At 40.7% G+C, this 19,083-nt stretch overlaps 1 protein-coding gene across 11 annotated transcripts in view; it reads right to left on the minus strand.

Moving 5' to 3' along the window:
* The window catches only part of NCOA7 (nuclear receptor coactivator 7), a 154,366-nt gene that overhangs the window by 16,718 nt on the left and 118,565 nt on the right, over positions 1 to 19,083 (minus strand). For all 11 annotated transcript variants that reach the window (XM_082406126.1, XM_082406129.1, XM_082406127.1 and 8 more), the window contains one exon: positions 223 to 370. In XM_082406126.1, coding sequence (XP_082262252.1) covers positions 223 to 370 — 148 coding nt within the window. The remainder of the gene's footprint in view (positions 1 to 222; positions 371 to 19,083) is intronic.

The raw sequence follows: 19,083 nt of genomic DNA on the forward strand, positions 1-19,083 counted from the left end.
AAGAGAAGTGAAATTACTGGGTTGTAGGGGTGGAGGTGAGGTCTTTCTGACACACATAACTAGCTTCAAACAGAGGAATAAGGTTTTTTCCCCATGTGATTTCAAAGAGACACAGGAAATCTGACTTCTTGCCAGCCAAGAAGTTATTGGAATTTGGACACAAGAACATTTTGTTTGTGGACTGGACTTTAAGGGACAGTCTAGCCCTCTCTTGAGTCTCACCTCCCAGCTCTTGGTGGTCGGCTCACTGAAGAAGTTGTCAATCATATTCAGTTCTTCTTTTTCCACCACCACAAAGCCTTGCTCTTTGGCATCTTTCCCATAGACGTCAGGAGACCACTGAACAAAGAATGTGTACAAGTGATCCACCCTGAAAAACATGTTCATCACAGGGGTTAACACCAAATCTACTTTCCTGGCAGGCACCAGTAGGAACTTGGGCATGTACAGCTATCTTTTTCCTGCTTGGCAAATCCATTTTGCTAATTGGGAAATCTCCCATGTTGAAGATAATCTCTGCTAATGCATTCCAAACTTTGAAAATAAGTCAATAAATGGAAGCTAAAGTCCACAGACACTGAAAAAATGTCTTTGAATCTGAGGGAAAGATCAAGAAATGGGACATAAATGTAAAAAACAATGAAATATTTACACCAAATGTTTTTTCCTCATTGGGTGTTCATTTATTGGACACCTGTATTCATGGGAAAAAAATTAATCTGAAGCTTTAGATGGGAACAAAGATAAGCAATATTCCAATGGGTCTTATGTAGATTGAAGCATTATTATATCATAATTTTAATAAAATATCTTTAATAACTAGAAAATATCAGGGATAGTATTAGCTGTTATTTTAACATTAGAAAGAGACAATTTTATTGATATCGGAATGCAGTTTGCTTCCAATAGCTCTGTTCTCTTATACATATTTAACATCTGAAGCATCTTTCCAGACTTGATCAATAGAGAGGTGGCTAGTTCCTGAGCAGAGGGTGGGGCTTTTGGTCCCAGCACCTACAATATCCCCCCACCCCCTGCCCATGTAGAACAGTCAAAAGCTCTCTGACCTTAGATTCTACACCTGCAACCATCACCGTGGGGGAGTGGAAGATAGATAGGATCAAATGATTCTTAAAGTCTTTTCTAATTACAAACTGGTAATTTCAATTTGAGGCTACTGTTTGGGACAATGTTAACTTACTGCTAAGTTTTTAAAAGTTATAATTGTAAAAATATTATAACACAATTGCTATAGATTGAATGTTTGTGTGCCCCTAAAATTTGCATGTTGAAATCTAATCCCCAGTGTGATGGTATTTGGATGTAGGACCTTTCAGAGGTGCTTAGGTTATGAGGCATGATTGGGATTAAAAGAGACCCCACAGAGCTGGCTAGCCCCCTGTGCCATGTGAGAACACAGTGAAAAGACAGCCGTCTATGAACCAGAGTGAGCCCTCACAAGACACCGAATCTGCCAGCACCTTGATCCTGGACTTCCCAGCCTCTAGAACTGTCAAGAATAAACCTCTTCTTTATAAGCCACCCAGTCTATGGTATTCTGTTATAGCAACCTGAACAAACTAAGACAAATATTAATTAAAACAAAAAAGAAATGTCACTATAATTCTAATATTCCCATCGGTCAAACTGTCTTTAGGTTTCTATAGTCCTATCTGTTCTTGAGCACATGTACACAGTTTTCTTTCCATTGTTATCAGGGCTAAGACATAATTGTTTGTTATATGTAACATAAAATAATGCATATTTGCCATGTTGCTAGCCCTTGTACTGACTTCTAAAAAAAATTATTTATTTATTTATTTATTTATTTATTTATTTATGGCTGAGTTGGGTCTTGGTTGCTGCGCGCAGGCTTTCTCTAGTTGCGGCAAGCATGGGCTACTCTTCGTTGCGGTGCGCGGGCATCTCACTGCAGTGGCTTTTGTTGCGGAGCATGGACTCCAGGAGTACGGGTTTCAGTAGTTGTGGCACGCAGGCTCTAGAGTGCAGGCTCAGTAGTTGTGGCGCACGAGCTTAGTTGCTCCACGGCATGTGGGATCTTCCCGGACCAGGGCTCAAACCCGTGCCCCCTGCATTGGCAGGCGGATTCTTAACCACTGTGCCACCAGGGAAGCCCCTTGTACTGACTTTTAATGCCTACATTTCATGAAAGTAATAAACCATAATTACCCAAATTCCTATACCTTTGGGATATTTAGGTTTTTTCCATTTCTTTGATTATACAAACAACGTTACGATGAACATCCTCATGATCTATGCCTTTTGCCACCTTTTGAATTATTTCCTCAAGATTAGTTCCCAGAAAAGGGATTATTAGGCCAAAGGGCATGATTTTATAACTTGTGATTCATCCTGCCAAACTGCTCTTGAAAGGCTGACTAGTTTACTCTGACACGAGCATTGCAGTTTGCATCTAAGTCTCCTAACAATCCTGCTTATCCTTCTTTTTCTAAATGAATTTAATATATATTTTAAGTTTTACCCGACTCACTTTGCATTTCTTTGAGTGGTAGTGGGTTGAACATTTTTTAAAAGTTTTCTTCCGGGCTGCTTTCATGAATTGGCTCCTTGTGATTGTGGAGTCAATGTTTTTCTTTTCAATATGTGGGGGCCTTTATATAATGTAAATTAACCACTATCAAATGTATTTCTAAGCTGTTTTTTCCTTTTTATATTAATTATGCCTTTTCTTCCATAATATAGAATTACCAGTTTTCATATATTTTATACACACACACACACACACACACACACACACACACACACACACACATCCTCTCGGTTCCGTTTCTCTTGAGATCCTTGACTAATACAATGGACTACTCTGAAAAGCTGTATAAGAAACTGATCAAAATGGTTATCTCTGGGGAATGGAATGAGGTAGAAGAAAGACATATTACATTTTATATATAGATATATAGATATATAGATATAGATATATAGATATCTTTCCATAAATTATTTAAATTTTTGGACTAGGTAGTACATTTTATAATTTGAGAATTAAAATTATATTTCAAAAGGCAAATAATGAGAAGTTTCCATCTCACTCATATCCCTGTCCGTCACATTCTGGGTCCACCTTTTTCCCCTATAGTTGACCACTTTAGTATTTCCTTGTGTGTTCTTGTAGTGTTATTTTTGTAGATAGAAATAAATATGAATATAGATTCTCTTTGTCTTTCATTTCTACAAAAGATAGTACTATTCTCTATCTAGCTTTTTTCACTAAACAATATAGCCTGGATATCCTTCCACAACAGTATAGAGATGGCTTCCTCATTCTTTCATAGCTACACAGTACTTTACTGTGTGGATTTATCATAGTTTATGTAACCATCCTCTCCAGCTGGACACTTGGGTTGTTTCCAAGACTGTGCTTTTATAAACAATGCTATGATGAGTAACTTGGTATGTCATTTTTGCACGTGTACAGGTAGAGCTGTAGGACATATTCCCAGAAGTGGGACTGTGTTATCAAAGGAGCAATTCACTTATGCTTTCTATATATAATACCATGTTGCCGTTTTTAGGGAGGGAATCATTTTTTGCCCTCCTACCAGCAATATGTATACTCTTTTGAATCTCTGAACTATTATTAACATGTAGTATGACATTTCCTATTAAAAGTTAACTTAGAAAAAATCATGACTCCAGAAAGGTTTGATAAATATATAATTCTAGTGCTTCCCTGGTGGCGCAGTGGTTAAGAATCCGCCTGCCAATGCAGAGGACACAGGTTCGAGCCCTGGTCCGGGAAGATCCCACGTGCTGCAGAGCAACGAAGCCCGCACGCCTAGAGCCCACGCTCTGCAACAAGAGAAGCCACCGCAATGAGAAGCACACACACCGCAACAAAGAGTAGCCCACACTCGCCGCAACTAGAGAAAGCCCACGTGCAGCAACGAGGACCCAAGACAGCCAAAAATAAATAAATAAAATAAATAAATTAAAAAAATATATATATATATAATTCTAACTCTTTTAGTTTTCTAACACCTAAAATTTAGTCCATCCTAACTGTATTTTAGAAAAAAGTTGAGAACCAATATGCTTCACTTTAACTTTTGGAAAAGGACACATTTATTACATGCTTATCCACATCAAATAAAATGACTTCCTAAGTATTTGTTGGCTAGCTTATTTGTGAGAAAGAGGAAAGCAGTCCCTGATACGTGGGAGCTAGCCTGCTCCTATCGGCCAGGCCCCAGTGTTGGGAGAAACTGGCCTGGCACTCACAGCTAGGCCCTGGTATTCTCCCGTTGAACATTAACAACTTCACAAAACATCAACGTCCGGCAAAGCCACTCTATCACCATGATGAATCATGACAGAAATGAGACCACTGGGGTCTGATATCTAAACACAAACATTGTCCAACCACAAAAATGACCAAACATCTCTCTAATCTGGCTAATATAAATGACTGTGCTTCTTTACCAATTATGGCACTAGCCTCTCTAGTTTTTCCTCCTTCTACATAGGATTTATAATATATTCAATCACAGACTGACTTTTGCTTCCTGACAGCTTCCAATCTAGAGCAAAGTCCCACTTTTTTAAGTTATCCCTCGAATCACCTAACATAAACCTACATCCTGTGACCCCTTTCAAGCACCCTCTTACTGACATGGCCCTCGGTCCCATGCAGTGCATTCTCCCTCGTTGCAACAAGTCAACCCAACACATTCAATTTCAGGTGTGTTCCTGGTTGTCCCTGGCTGCAGTGCATCGCTTCCTTCAATAATACTCCCTGTGTACCCACTATGTGCCAGTGACCCTGACCTTGAGGAACTACCTTCTGGAATATTAGGGTTGGTGGAGATATAGGATATCATTTAATCCAACTAACTCTCCTTAGATGTAAGCCCCCTTAGATGGGGGCTCTGAAGTCTACTATCAGCATCACAGCCAGGACTAGATCTCCTGAGGTGGCAATCAGGGTTCTTTGAACCACACTACAAAGTCCTCCCCTTATCCCACACTGATTTCTGAATTGTTTCCCACTTAACTTCCTGGTTATGACACACGACACATTTTTATCACTTTTTGAACCTACTTTCCATGAAGCACTGCTCGTTTATCCTCTAACATTTTACTCTCAAAGGAGAAGTCATTGTACAAGCATAAACACTGAAAAAGCATCCCAAGAAATGCTGAAAGCTCATGCTGACATATACCCCTGTGTAAGACTGCAAGGGAATGAGGGATGAGGCACAGATTTGAAGTTAAGATTTCATTTCTTCTTAGATATTATAAGAAAATATCAATTGTGAAAACTGCAGGTCAATACAGATTTTAAGGTGAGATCCGATCTTAGCAATTGCCAGTCACTTCCCTTTTTGGTGACAAAGACATTAAGTTGCTTGGGGAAACCATCTGAGCAATCCTTTTTATTATGTAGATGCAAGGTGAGTAGGACTTATTATTCTGGAGGAAGTTATAATTGAACATTCCCTGCTTGAGGAAGACAACTCGTTCCTCCAACCCAGGGGATGGGATGGAAGGTGGGTGAGAGAGAAGATCTGTATAAGAAGGAGGATGTCCTAAGAAGGAGGAATTGTGTGCCTAATACCTCTCTTTCAAAGTTCAGGATTATCAGAGCATCTCTGATGAATTAACGTGGTCCTAATAGAGGTAAGACCTTGGGAAAGGATAATACCCCTTCTTCCACCCCATCCTTCTTGACGAGAAACTATTCAAGGGGGTGGGGGGAATGGCCTGGTCTAGACTCATGACCCGGGATCCACATGAATGCCATGGTTATCTTAGGAGCAGGTGAATGTGGGCATGGTGTGCTGCTGGGAAAACAGTGGGCATACTATGGAAGGAGATGGCTACATGTGTCATACACATATGTGTGAGTTCCCAGGAGCTGTAACAAGTGAGGGGCGGGGGGAAGGTGAGTTTTGGCACTAAGTATTCTTGCCTGCCCTGTGCCTTTCTCTCTAGAAGAAATATGTCAACCCGGGGCAAGAATCTGGGATGACCAAGTAAGAGAGGATTATTCCAAATCTCTTCTCTTGGGACTGCTGGATTTCCAGTGAGTGGTGAATCAGGCCTCTGGGATCATCTGTTGCCAGAGTGAGTGGCCTATTTTGCAGCAAGGTCAAGAGCAGCTAGGGCCAGCACTGGGATTGTTGAACTTACCACAAAAGGAAATATCTAGAAAGGAGGGAAAAGGCATTCTCAAAATACCACAGAAAAGAGGGTCAAAGTCGTAACAATTTTAATGTTAAACAGAGAAGCAACCTTCTGTTTTAAGCAATGCTGATGAAATATGTCAGCTACCTGAAAAGAAAAGACGTGATTCCCTGCCTTGAGGACTTCACATTGCACAACAGCTCTAAGAGGCAAGTGTTACTATGCCCAGTTTAAAGATAAGGAAACTGAGGCTCAGAAGATTAATGTGCCCAAACAGCCCATCTCTGGAAATGTTCCAGCCAGTCTAAGCTGACTGCCTCTTCTTTTGTGAATGCTGAACCCTAAGGGGGGTGGTACATTTTTGTACCTGTCCACAGACAGAGGTCTCATACTATAGGTCAACTACTTCCTTGGCTTTGGGTTTTATTAACGAAGCTCAAGTAAGTGTGAGATGCCCTGAGTGGCCCTTAGGTCACGTGCGGCCCACCCCCCATTCCTGCTCGTCCACGTTGCACGCACAGGCGCCCATCACCGCCAGCACTGTGCTCCACGCTTGGGGAACATCGCGGGGCAGCCGCCTCGCCTCAGCCACGCTCCTGGCAATGGTTCTCCACTGGCTGCAACAGGCAGGGCAGCAGCCCTGGACCACCTCCCACCTCCCTCAGGTGGTGGGCTTTATCTCTGCAACCAACGAAGTCGCCCCAGCCTCGAGAAGCCTCAGGTGAGATGGCAAACCTCCGAAGTATGTTCTGCTATGGGGCAACCTGATGGGAAGTGCTCGTGTCTCTCCTCTCAGACATCCAGGGCACTGGCACACCCCAGTTTCCCTCAACTACAGGCTCCCACATAAAATCTTCTCATTCTCTCATGTAGAGAGGGCCCTCACGCTATGCCTCTGGGGGAAAAGCGGGAGTGGACAATTAAAATGGCCTGTTCCACAAGAGAAAATTAAAGTTTACTTGGAGCCAATCTTATTGCTTAATTCTTAGGCCCCTGGAGACCAAAGAGAAGAGGATGTGACTTCATCTTTTCTCCTTCTAGATTAGAGTGGCACTAAGTTTATTTAAGTTTATCTAACCTAATTCTTGGAATGGCTCTTTTTGGCTAACTTAACTGGATTTTCCTGGTGGTTAGTTCCCAGAACTGAACCCTGCCCTCTGGAAACAGGCCTAAAGTTCTGAAAATTCCCCTCCTAGTCCCTCTGGGTTCACCTCGCCCACTCCTTCCTCCTGACTATACCAGTTCCACTCTCACCTTGACCCTCAGCCCTCCTCTTTCCCCAGCGTTAGCCCCTCCTGGATTCACACACCTCCAGGCCAGTCTTTCCACCTCACCTGCACCGCCGCCCCCTAGAGGCACACAGCTTTGATCCTTCCATTGCACTTGCCCTTCCAAATGCCTGCCCACAGAAACAAACATCATCTTTCTAACTGCTCTCTTGGGATGATGCATGTTGCTGAGTTTGCTTATTGGCGCTTAATGGATCCACTACAAGTCAAGGGCACCTAACACTGGCCAGGAGAAACCCTCCCTCGTGGGATTCTCTACTCCCCTCTAGCACTCTTCCTTCACTGCTTTGCACAGCAGCTATTCCAGGCCTCTACTTTCTCAAGCTCTCACCCCCGCTCTCCTACCCACCCACCCTCCCTGAACAGAGGACTCTCCGTTGTACCATTCTAGTAATGCACTCCCCTCTGCTCACCTCTTAATGACCTTTCTCTTCAGAAGAAGGAACTACTCTCCCGTTCTAACCCTCCTCTCTGAACTTTCAACAGCCCCGCTCCTTAGTGGATTCCCTCCATTATTCCCACCCCACTCCTCCATCCCTTTATCTCCTTCACCTTAATCCACAAACTTACTTGCACTTCCTTAAAAAATAAGCCTCAAGATTTTGTTTCTCCCTAAAGTCTCCTTCCTATACCTCATCTTCCCTTCAGATTGTACTGTTAACATCTGGGTTATGCATTTTTTTCCAACTCCTTTTCATTCCTGATTTTATTAACCTTTTAGTATATGCCCTTTCTTAAACCTGCCTCAGATACTGTCTGGAAGGAGGCAGGGTTTTTAAATCTTCTTCCCTCCTTCACTACTTTAGTGAAGCTGATTTCCTCAAACTCGACCTATTGTGAGTTCTCAACAGTATCTCAGTTATCATTTCTCTTGATCTCTGAAAACCTGTTGATGGCTTTTTTGAAACTCAGTGACTCACCCTGTGGTCTCCATGAGTCACTGAGCTTCTGGCTTCAGTTACCTCAGGACACTATCTACAGCCTCTGGCCAAGCCAACACGATTACCAGTAATACCACCATGCTAGCTACTACGTGGTCATGAAGCAATAAATGCAGTAACATGTGTGAGCACGGAACTCACAGGTCAGGTACTGGGTCCTGGAAAAAGCTAGTACTTAAGGAAGAAGCAGTAGAAGTGGTCCTGGAAGGAAGCCAAGAGAAAGTGGCAGGGAAGTAGAAGTGAGCTGATAAAATGCAAATCTGATCACTTTACCCAGCTGTGTAAAATCCTTCCAACATCTCCCTGTAGGTTTTAGGATAATTTCAAACTCCTTAGGCCAATCTCCCAAATGTGCTCTTTGCTCCAGCCATATGCTCTTGTATCTCTGCTCCAACATCCATTCTAATTATTATTATTATTATATACATAATATAATTATTATTATAATATATAATAATTTTTATTATTATTATTATTTTAAGAAGAGTGATGACAAAGGTAAGCCCAGTGGAGAATCATTTCACACTGGGGTCAGGGACGGCTTCCCAGGGGCCAAGGGCAAGCTGAGTTTGTTTGTTTGTTTGTTTGTTTTTTGGCTGTGTTGGGTCTTTGTTGCTGCGCGGGGGCTTTCTCTAGTTGCGCTGAGTGGGGGCTACTCTTTGTTGCGGTGTGCGGGCTCTAGGCACGTGGGCTTCAGTAGTTGTGGCATGCGGGCTCAGTAGTTGTGGCTCTTGGGCTCTAGAGCACAGGCTCAGTAGTTGTGGCACATGGGGTTAGTTGCTCCACGGCATGTGGGATCTTCCTGGCCCAAGGATCGAACCCATGTCCCTGCATTGGCAGGTGGATTCTTAACCACTGCACCACCAGGGAAGCCCCCAAGCTGAGTTCTGAAGGAGGAGAAAGAGCCAGTTACTGGAGGAAGAGAAGTGGCATTCTACTGGAGGGGACATGCGCAAAAAGACCTGGCATCTTAAGGGCAGGGTGATGCCGGAAGGAGGTCAAACTGGATATGGCAGAGGGAAAGAGGGGCAATGCAATCATGTCACTGGTGGCTTCTGACAGAGGATTCTGTGATAGGGAAAAGCTGCTGAGATGCAGTGCCTGCCCAGAGTGATCCAGGCCCTGCCCTAGAGCGAGCAGGTTGAGAGAAATAAACAAAAATTCCTAACACAGTTCCAACAACACAGCCAGTGGGCATCTGAGCTGGGATGTCCATGTTGAATAGAAACTCATCAGGCAGGGGAAGAATTCCTGACAGGTAGAATGAAAGAGCAAGTTTTACTCTTTGCTAATGGAATGGCAGGAAAGGAAAAAAAAAAAAAAAGAGCCAGAGGGGCCGGGTCACTGGGTCAGAGAAAGCCCTGGGCATGAGATAAAACGCTTTGACCTTATCCTGAGGCCACTGTTTACCGAAGTGCAGCAGGGGCAGCTCCACTGACTTCAGGGGATACACAGAGGAACCCATTTTCATATTACGTATTTATCTAAAGAGTATTAGGAGGAAATGCAACTAGCATATTATATACTTCAGATTTCACAGATATTACTGCTCAGGAAAAGCCGAAGTAAAAAAAAAAAATGATTTGATCTAAATCCTTTGAAGACAACTATTAAGTAAACAGTAGTACAGATGGTTCGCAGATATGGGGATATTTGGAAAGGAAGTGAATGACCAAAGCCTGAGAAGCACCACTAGGCAACACCCAGGGCTCCAGCAGGGAAGAAGCCTGGCCAGATCTTTAGTTTAGAAAGACTGCGGTGGAGCCAAGTAGGGAAGGTCAGGAAGAGATAGGACCGACTAGAAACAAAGGCTCTGTGGAGAAGGCGACAAGGTGATCCAGCCATGAGATGATCAAGGCCAGAGCCCAGGCGAGGCAGTGGAGATGGGGAGAAGATTGCCATCCACACTCCTCCAGGCACAAAAATAATCCCCACCCATCCAGCAACTGGTAATACCAAAACCCAGCACTCAAGCTTTGTTCAGGTTTTCTGTCTAACTACAAATTTGGGCTTCATCAGATTTCTTCAGAAGCCTCAAGGCTCCTTTAGAGATTCACCCCAAAGGAGACACCATATTCAAGTTACAAATCCCCATTTAGCAGATAAAGTTGTCATCTCTGAAGAAGAAATTCTTTGAAGGTAAGTGATAAAGGTCCTCAGAAGGCAGCAGGCTTACCTTAGAGGCAACAAAGCACTGCCAATTATAGCAAAGGAAGCAACAGCAGCAGTAACAACTAACTTTCATTTAGTGCATGGACAAGCTTATTTGTTTCTCATGATAACCTCAGGAAGTAGCCACTGTAATTATCGGTCCTATTTAATGGTGGAAGAAACAGATGCTTACACAGATTAACTAACTTGCCCAAGGCCACACAGTATGTTAGGGGCGGACCTGGTATTAACCTCAGGTCAGCTCGTGGTCCCTACCAATATGCTTCACCATTTCCTTTATGGTCAGTCCCTCTGTCCTGGTTTTACTATTTCATAAAAGCCCATCACTGACAAAGCTGTAGGGTTGAGGGATATAAAAACTGATGACAAATCTGAGTTGATGCTTGGAACAAAACATTATTCTAACTATTCATAGATTAGGTGTATGGGCTTTAGGTATGATTGTAATCTATGCTATCAAACAAGACTACTAGTTACGGTGGGATTTTATTTACTGTTGCTTTTTTCCCTTTTTTTTTTTTTTAACATAATTGTGAGGTAAAGTACAAAAAGCACACATTTCTAAGCTAAAGACCTGACCTCCCAAGTTGGTGCCACTTGTTATCAGCTGGAAGCTTAGAGAAAGGTCCTTAATCTCCCTGAGCTTCTAAAATGAAGATAAGAAAACCTAGCTCCTCAGATAGGTATCTGGAGCATTAAATGTATAAGTTCATTCTACTTTCGAACAGACCTTTTAGAAAGTCCCTTCCGTGTGATTCTCTAAAATCCTGCTACCACATAAACCAACAAACTTGACCAAAATGACCCAGAAGCAGTTAGGCACTCTTGTCTTATCAAAGGTCACCTGACCAGTAAGAAAAGAAATTGGGGCAATACACAGCAAGATATAACCCCTAAATCACCCACTTGATTTCAAAACTATAAGCAGGAACCACTAAATAACTTAATAACTATTTCATTAAAAATATACTTCAGAGTACATTATGGCACAGAGAATAGGAAATAAGATAAGGAAAGGGAAGAAGAGAGAAAGAATGTGACCTAGAGAATACTGAACTATATACGTATGCAGTCCCACTGTTCACTTGTATTGATTGTAAATTAAAGATATTTCAAGGCACTTTGGCCTAAAACCTTCCCAGGCTCCTCCATTCTGAATACAGCCACAGAAACCCAATAAGGCAAAGCACTCTTGACCACAGAGGTCGTTACTAGAAAACTATCACCTTTTAAAACCCACCCTCAATGGCCTGACCCAAGGTCCTTATATGAAAGGGGTCATTTTAGGGACTTCCCTGTCAGTCCAGTGGTTAAGACTCCGCGCTTCCACTGCAGCGGGTGCAGGTTCGATCCCTGGTTGGGGAACTAAGATCCCGCATGCCATGTGGCGTGGCCAAAAAAAAAAAAAAAGAAAGGGGTTATTTTACTTGCTTGTAAGGCCCCTTCTGGAGCCAATATTCTACAACTCCAGATGAAATCAACGGTTAGTAATGCCCTGATGTAATGCCCATTCTTAAAGGTTCTTTGTGTGTCTATGAAAGGAAAACATTATTTAAAAAGCACCAACTAAATAAGCTTCTTTGTTCTAGTTCACCAAAAATAATAGGAATCTTTTGAGAATCACTATCAAAACAAAAGTTATAGTTACAAAAAGGATCACTCAAAAATAAGTAAAAACTGGGACTTCCCTGATGGCCCAGTTGTTAAGACTCTGCACTCTCAATGCAGAGGGCCCGGGTTTGATCCCTGGTCAGGGAACTAGATCCCGCATGCCTCAACTAAAGATCCTGCATGCAGCAACAAAGATCCCGCATGCTGCAACTAAGACCCGGCACAGCCAAATAAATATATATTTAAAAAAATAAGTAAAACCCAAAAGTTTATGTTAATATCAATGCTGGAGGCCTTCAGTTGGCAGCCTGTGGCTTGGATTCAGCAGCAGATGGGTGCTTTTTAGACTGCTCACCATTTTTTTTTTCTTAAACAGTGGCTAACACCGTAAAATTGGGGAGATTTGACACACATAATCCATAATTCAATTTCTTTTGAAAAAGATGGGAAAATGTAGCAACACCAGGCTCACGTTCCCACATAATAGCATTAGGTTGGAGGTCGTGAGTTACCGAGCAGCTGATTCCCAGAGCAGGTAGTTAACACTGGCCCCTGAGCTTCCCTCCCTCCATCCTTCCATCTGGCCCCTGCAAATATTTAGGTTGCAATAATCACTGTTTCTGCATACTTACTCCCAAACGCTATGTGCAGCACCCATCGGCAGGGACTAATTATCCTGCAGTGGAAACAGGAGACAAGCTACTCTCCAGAGCGCTGGCACTCGCTCCTCCACCAGAAAGCACAGCCACGACAGTAGAGCACTCGCTTAAAAAGGGGGTTATTTTTTCACGTGCTTAGGTCTGACTATAGAGTCACTGATTAACTCAAGGCATTTGCCAAAGCTGGTTAGTGAAGTTACTGATGGGTGGCTGCCTAAGAAGGTGCTTCTGGAAAACGATGACGAAATTCTAGAATTTTAAGTCAGTGAAACAAAGGTAAAATGACCAGGAAAAGAATGAGAGGAAGAAAGATCACTTCAAACCATTTTAAAGTGTTAAAAAAAAAGAAGTGAGAATATTTATATAAGTAACTAATAATCCTATCACTTATATTTGTTCAGTAGTTTCCTCAAACTTAGAACTTGTGTTAAACACAAAGAGAGAAAGATAATTCCTTTAAGGAATTATTCTGGAGACCTTTTTGAATTTTGTCTTTATTAGTGACATTCTCACCTTAAAACATCATTATAAGACTACAGTATGACATAAAAATCACCAGGTTTGTATTCTGAAATATACCTAGCTTGGCTAAGTACGGCCTAAGTTGTTCTAGAAACTATAGTACTTTAAAGATTATTCAGCACTATGGTCTTCTTGTCACAGACAGTTATTAAAGATTTCAATTTAGCTCTGATCCCATTAAAAGATAACTTTTGATCAGAAAATCTAGCATTAACTATGGTTAACGATTTCATGGTAGAAAACTAGGTCAGTCTGTGATTCCTTTAATTAACCCTTTTTTCTCTAAGGAAAATGTAAAGAGCATTTTGCTTAGTCTTCATGAGGGTCCTTAGGACTTGGCTATCTTCCCATTGTAAAGTGAGTTTAATAGGAGAATCAATTTTTTTAATGATTTTACTTCTCGTTAACAAAAGTAATGCATGCTCACTAAATGCATGCAGATAGAATATTTAATGGCAGAGAAGGATACTCTTAAGTAAAAGCAGTTTACAAAAGAGTGTGTGTATATCTATACATACACAATTGTATATATATATACACTATTATTACATTAATCCATCCATAGAAAAAGGCTGAAAAGCTACAAAAATAAAGATAAATTGTAGTTATCTTTGTGTAACAAAATTATAAACATTTTGTTTTCTTTTTGCTTTTTTATATTCTTCTAAATACTATATAAAGTCTATGCATTATTTTAATTATAAGTGATGTTATTTAAGCATTTTTATCTATTAGACTACAGGCTAATTTATTCACGCACCCATCCAACTAACATTTAGGAATATATTATATTCTAGACCTTATGCTGTTTCTAGGACACAGTGTCATAAGACTTGGTCCCTGTCCTCAGAAGGTTAAAGTCCAGTAGGAAAAAGCCACAAGTAGTCCACATTTGTAGAAGAGTGTAGTAAGTGTTATGATAGAGGTGAAAGTATAGGGGAGCGGCATCTAAACCAGACAGGGGAAGTTCTTAGAGATGATATTTGAACTAATTTGTGCACTTAGGTGGGGTGGGTAGGGGTGTGGGCACCCAAGCAAGCAGCTAATAAGTCTGATTCATGTTTCTTAACACTGAAACACAGAAGGGTCATAATGGGAGCAAGAGATCCTAGAGATGTTAAATGGATAGAATAAGCTGGATGTGGTGACTGAGCAATGTGGGGAGATGACTGAGAAGCAGGATTATGCCCACATTCTGGCTTTGGGGACTGAAAGGCTGGTGGTACCAGTTACTGTGATGGAGAAAACAGGAAGCAGGAGTTAGGGGGACAGTGGCAGGGACAAAGATGGAAATAAGGGGACTTCCCTGGTTAAGACCTCGCGCTTCCACCGCAGGGGGCACGGGTTCGATCCCAGGTCCGGGAACTAAGATCCCACATGCCGCGGGTAAGACCGAAATCCTAAGGAAAATGAACAAAATTTTTCTTAAGAAAAATGGAAATAAGAAGCCCAGTTTAGGGCATGATCTGTTTTGAGTTTGTTTGATCCATGGATGATCCAAATATTGAAGGTTACTAGGTATATATGTGTTTGGGGCTCAGTAGAAAGTTCTAGACTAAAGATAGCTGGACATGATTGGCACATAATAAAAAGAATTAGGTGCAGGCAGTTGTATATACAATAAGGAAGAGAAAGAGTCATTTAAAGGGTAACATTTAATGAAGAAACAAACTAGGAAGGGATGATAGAAGGAAAGAAGGTGTGAAAGAAATGAGGGATGGTCAATGGAGTCAAATGCTGCAAAACGTTAAAGTAAGATAAGAACAAAGTAACGCCCATTTGTTTATCACAAAAGGGAGAATGCCTCGCAGATTCACCAATCCAAAGCAGCAGGATGCTCAGGGAAGGACCTGGGTACTTTGTATGTTTAAAGGCTTCTAGACGACTTTATTACAAAGCTAAGTTTGGCACCCATTGATCTAAGCCATAAATTCTTTGTTAATGCCATATACTTTCATATCTGTGAAACAGAATACACTCCGCCACAGGCTTCAGTCCCCAACATGCCTGAATCTAGAAACTGGGGATGACCACTCCTGTGAGGGGAAAAGGTGCCGGACTTCACTTCCTCTCCCCAGTGCCTCAGTACCTGAGGGTTGTTCCCCTGTCAAGTGCAGGCTGGGAAAGGGCTGTAACTGTCAGTCTAGGGAGGGATCACTGCAGGGTGTATTGTTTGGGGAAACAAGGATTTACACAGGTAGAGAAAAGAAGGGAACCACCTGAATTCGAGAATATAGTATTTTTAGAGGTGCCAAGCTAGAAAGGTCCTAGACTTACTGAGAAAAGCCCACAAAATGACTAATTTCAGTAAAACCCCAGATTCAGGCAGATCAAGAAAAAGCTAGAAAGGTAGGTCAGTCTGCAAAGAGCTTTTAAAAACAAACAAGGGGTTTAGACTTGAATCCTGAAGGCTTAAGATATTTTGGGGGCAATGTGACAAGATCAAAATATCTTTTTAGAAGATGTGGCCATAAGGTACAAAATAGATTTTAAGGGGGGACTTCCCTGGTGGTCCAGTGGTTAAGAATCCGCTTTCCAATGCAGGGGACGCGGATTCAATCCCTGGTCAGGGAACTAAGATCCCACAAGCCATGGAGCAACTAAGCCCACGCGTCACAACTACTGAGCCCGCGCACCACAACTAGAGAGAAGCCCGCACACCGCAACGAAGATCCCGTGTGCCGCAACTAAGATCTGACGCAGCCAAATAAATAAATAAATAAATAAATAAATAAATATTTTTTTAAAAATAGATTTTAAGGGAGTAACTAGAGAAGCGGAAATTACAGTTTACGTATAAAGTGCTGTGTTCACGGTAATAGTCATATAAAATAAGGTACCTGGGTCTTCAGAAGATGGAATATTATGTGGTTTTTTGTTTGTTTGTCTGATTTTGGTCAGATAACCACTGTAGCACATAAAAGTTCATTCTAATAATAAGCCAATGCTAGAACCAGCCTGAACTAAGTTAAGACATCTGGTATCAGAGAAAGGACATTTTAGTCAAGCTCTTTATTTCCATACAATGTTCTGATTAGACTACTTCAATTCAATTAATGAGCACCCATAGAGTATCACCCATAAAATACCAATCACTTCCTCTCCCCATAACCGCTGAAATATATCTAGCCAGACGGAAGGCACTTTATCAAAGTCCGAGTTGAATAAATTTGAGGATACTGCAAATTTTCATTTCCTCACTAGCCAAGAAATGACTTTGACTGTATGAAGTATCCCTTTCCCATTCCCATTTCAGTGATTTGTTAGCCCAAAGAGTATAATCAATACAGTTTCGACTACTTGCTCTGGAAACTGGTTATGAGAATGGGATTTGAAATCAAAAAGATTTGAGTATAAATCCTGGATTTGATATTTGCCAGTTTGAACAAGATGTTGAAACTCAGTGTGTCCCAGTTTTTGTATTTGTAAAATGGGGAATAATGCCACATGGCTCACAGAACCATCATGAGTATTAAGTGAGATAACCCATGCAAAATAGCATCCAGAGTACCATGCCCAGCTCAGAGTCAAGAAGGGTATCGAGTGCCCTGCCTGCCCTCTTGGCTCTCTGACTTAGAGCTGGGGAAATGGATAGTTCAGCTGGTGAATTAGTTTCTTTGATATTCCCCTTTGAGTTTCTAAGAGTGGCAATCCTACTTTAGAGGATGAAGATATCATAAAAGCATCTTTGTAAAGGTAGGTGCTCAACCAGAATAATCTGATGCATTTTACAAAGTTGCAATTCAAGCACCAGAATTATATAATGGTCCAAAGATGCTTAGACCCATAGTTTGAAAATGAGTAAGATTTCAGATAGATAGCACATCATGAAAAGCTCAGTACTCATGACTTTCAGAATTTATTCTAAATATTCCAAAACTAAGACAGAATACTTTTAAAGACAAAAGGAAAATACAAAGAAGAGTTGAAATGTAGATCCTGACTAGGATCTGACATCAACCAGTCCCTCCTAACAATGTAACATAGCTTTGATGGCCAAAAGGTTACATAAAGGGTCTTTGTATCTTTGGCTGCTACTTCTAGAAATGTGAAAAAGGGAAATAAATCTCAATTTGTATTTACTATAGTATAAAACCAACAAAGATTGGACTAAAATGGTCTCTAGATAGATAGAGATATCCAAGTATCTCATAAAATTAAAATGTGATTAGAGACAAATTTTTTTTTAAAAAATCAATTATATTCCATTATCAGTACAAGGAAAAACAGTAAAGAATAGAAAATAAAATTAAGAAATTCCTACAAAATCCTATTTAGAAAACAGTAACTATGAGCATGAAACTCTAGATAGAGCTAAGGACTAGCAATGAAACATTTAATATGAAATACTTATTACTTACTTATCCATGGGATGAGCTTTCCACTGAATATCTTTGGGGGAAATGCTGACCTAAAGAAAAGGCACCCTTCCTAAAAATGGGGGCTTGAACACTTGGTTCTACCCTTTGAGGTAGGCAACCATGGAGAACCCTGGAGAGAGAATACACACACTTGCAGGAAGTACCTACTGCTCACAAATTGGATCTGAGAAATATGCATATGACATGGATAGCACCTTTTAAAAGGACAGACACCTGTGTGCTCATGGGTACATAACTTAAATTTTGTAAGTATTAAAAAAAAAAAAATCCCAACCATTACAAAGTGCTTGGGAGCTTCAGTTATTCTTGACATTATGTAAGGAAATACCACGCTTTCTAAAACAGAATCAACTTAACATATATGATGAGTTTACTCTAAATGTGGGCAGGCACAAAATGTTAATTATCCCACGTAAACCAAAGGGCTTGTTGATCTCAATTAGAAACAGATTACAGAAACATGGTATTTTAGAATAATTTTTAACAAATATATATTACAAAATATAAATATCAAGGTATAAATTAATTTCTCATTAAAAGAGTCACACAGAATAAAAATCCCCAGGCCACTACTGACTTGACTCCGTAACAAATGTTATATAACAAGTGTTCACTCAACTTTAAAATAAAACATTTAAAAAGCTATATTTGCTTCCTTTCTCTTATACCAAATGGACAAAGAATCATACCGCTTAGATTTCCCAGTATGTGGGGCAAAGGGCACTCATGCTGGTGGTGTATAAATTGCCACACACTTTCATGTGCAACCTGTATTTAAATGCCTTAAACGTATCCTTTGGTTTGGTAAGACAACCTGAAGAATTTTACAAAGGTGTTTCATATAGCATTGCTTATAATGGAAAAAAAAATTGGAATAACCTTATATACAAAGCAGAAACATAATTAAATCAACCAGGAAACATAATGGGGGCTACTAATTATATTGTTCATATACATATAATAGTATAGTAGTACATAATGTGGAAAATATGCATAACCTATTAAGTGGGGAAAAAACCAAATTGCAAAATAGATTCTACCTTCCTCTCCCCTCCCGCTTATCTGTATGTTCAAGTGTTGCTAAAACTATCTTACATAATTATTTTCAAGTTTAAACACATTTAAAAATACTCACGGGCTCTCTCTTTCCCCCTTCCCCTCTCTTATTAGTTTACTTATTACACAAATCACACTAACCAATTAATTCATCTTGGATTAAACATTTATATATGATTTGGTAAATTCTACATAATTCCCACTGTTAACTCCATTTCCATCTTATTTATTTTAGAAGCTGGATATTATGAAATCAATTATTATGAAACATTTCAGAGATTGAGGC

This window comes from Balaenoptera borealis (genome assembly GCF_965194805.1).
Source record: "Balaenoptera borealis genome assembly, chromosome: 9".
Taxonomy (NCBI): domain Eukaryota; kingdom Metazoa; phylum Chordata; class Mammalia; order Artiodactyla; family Balaenopteridae; genus Balaenoptera; species Balaenoptera borealis.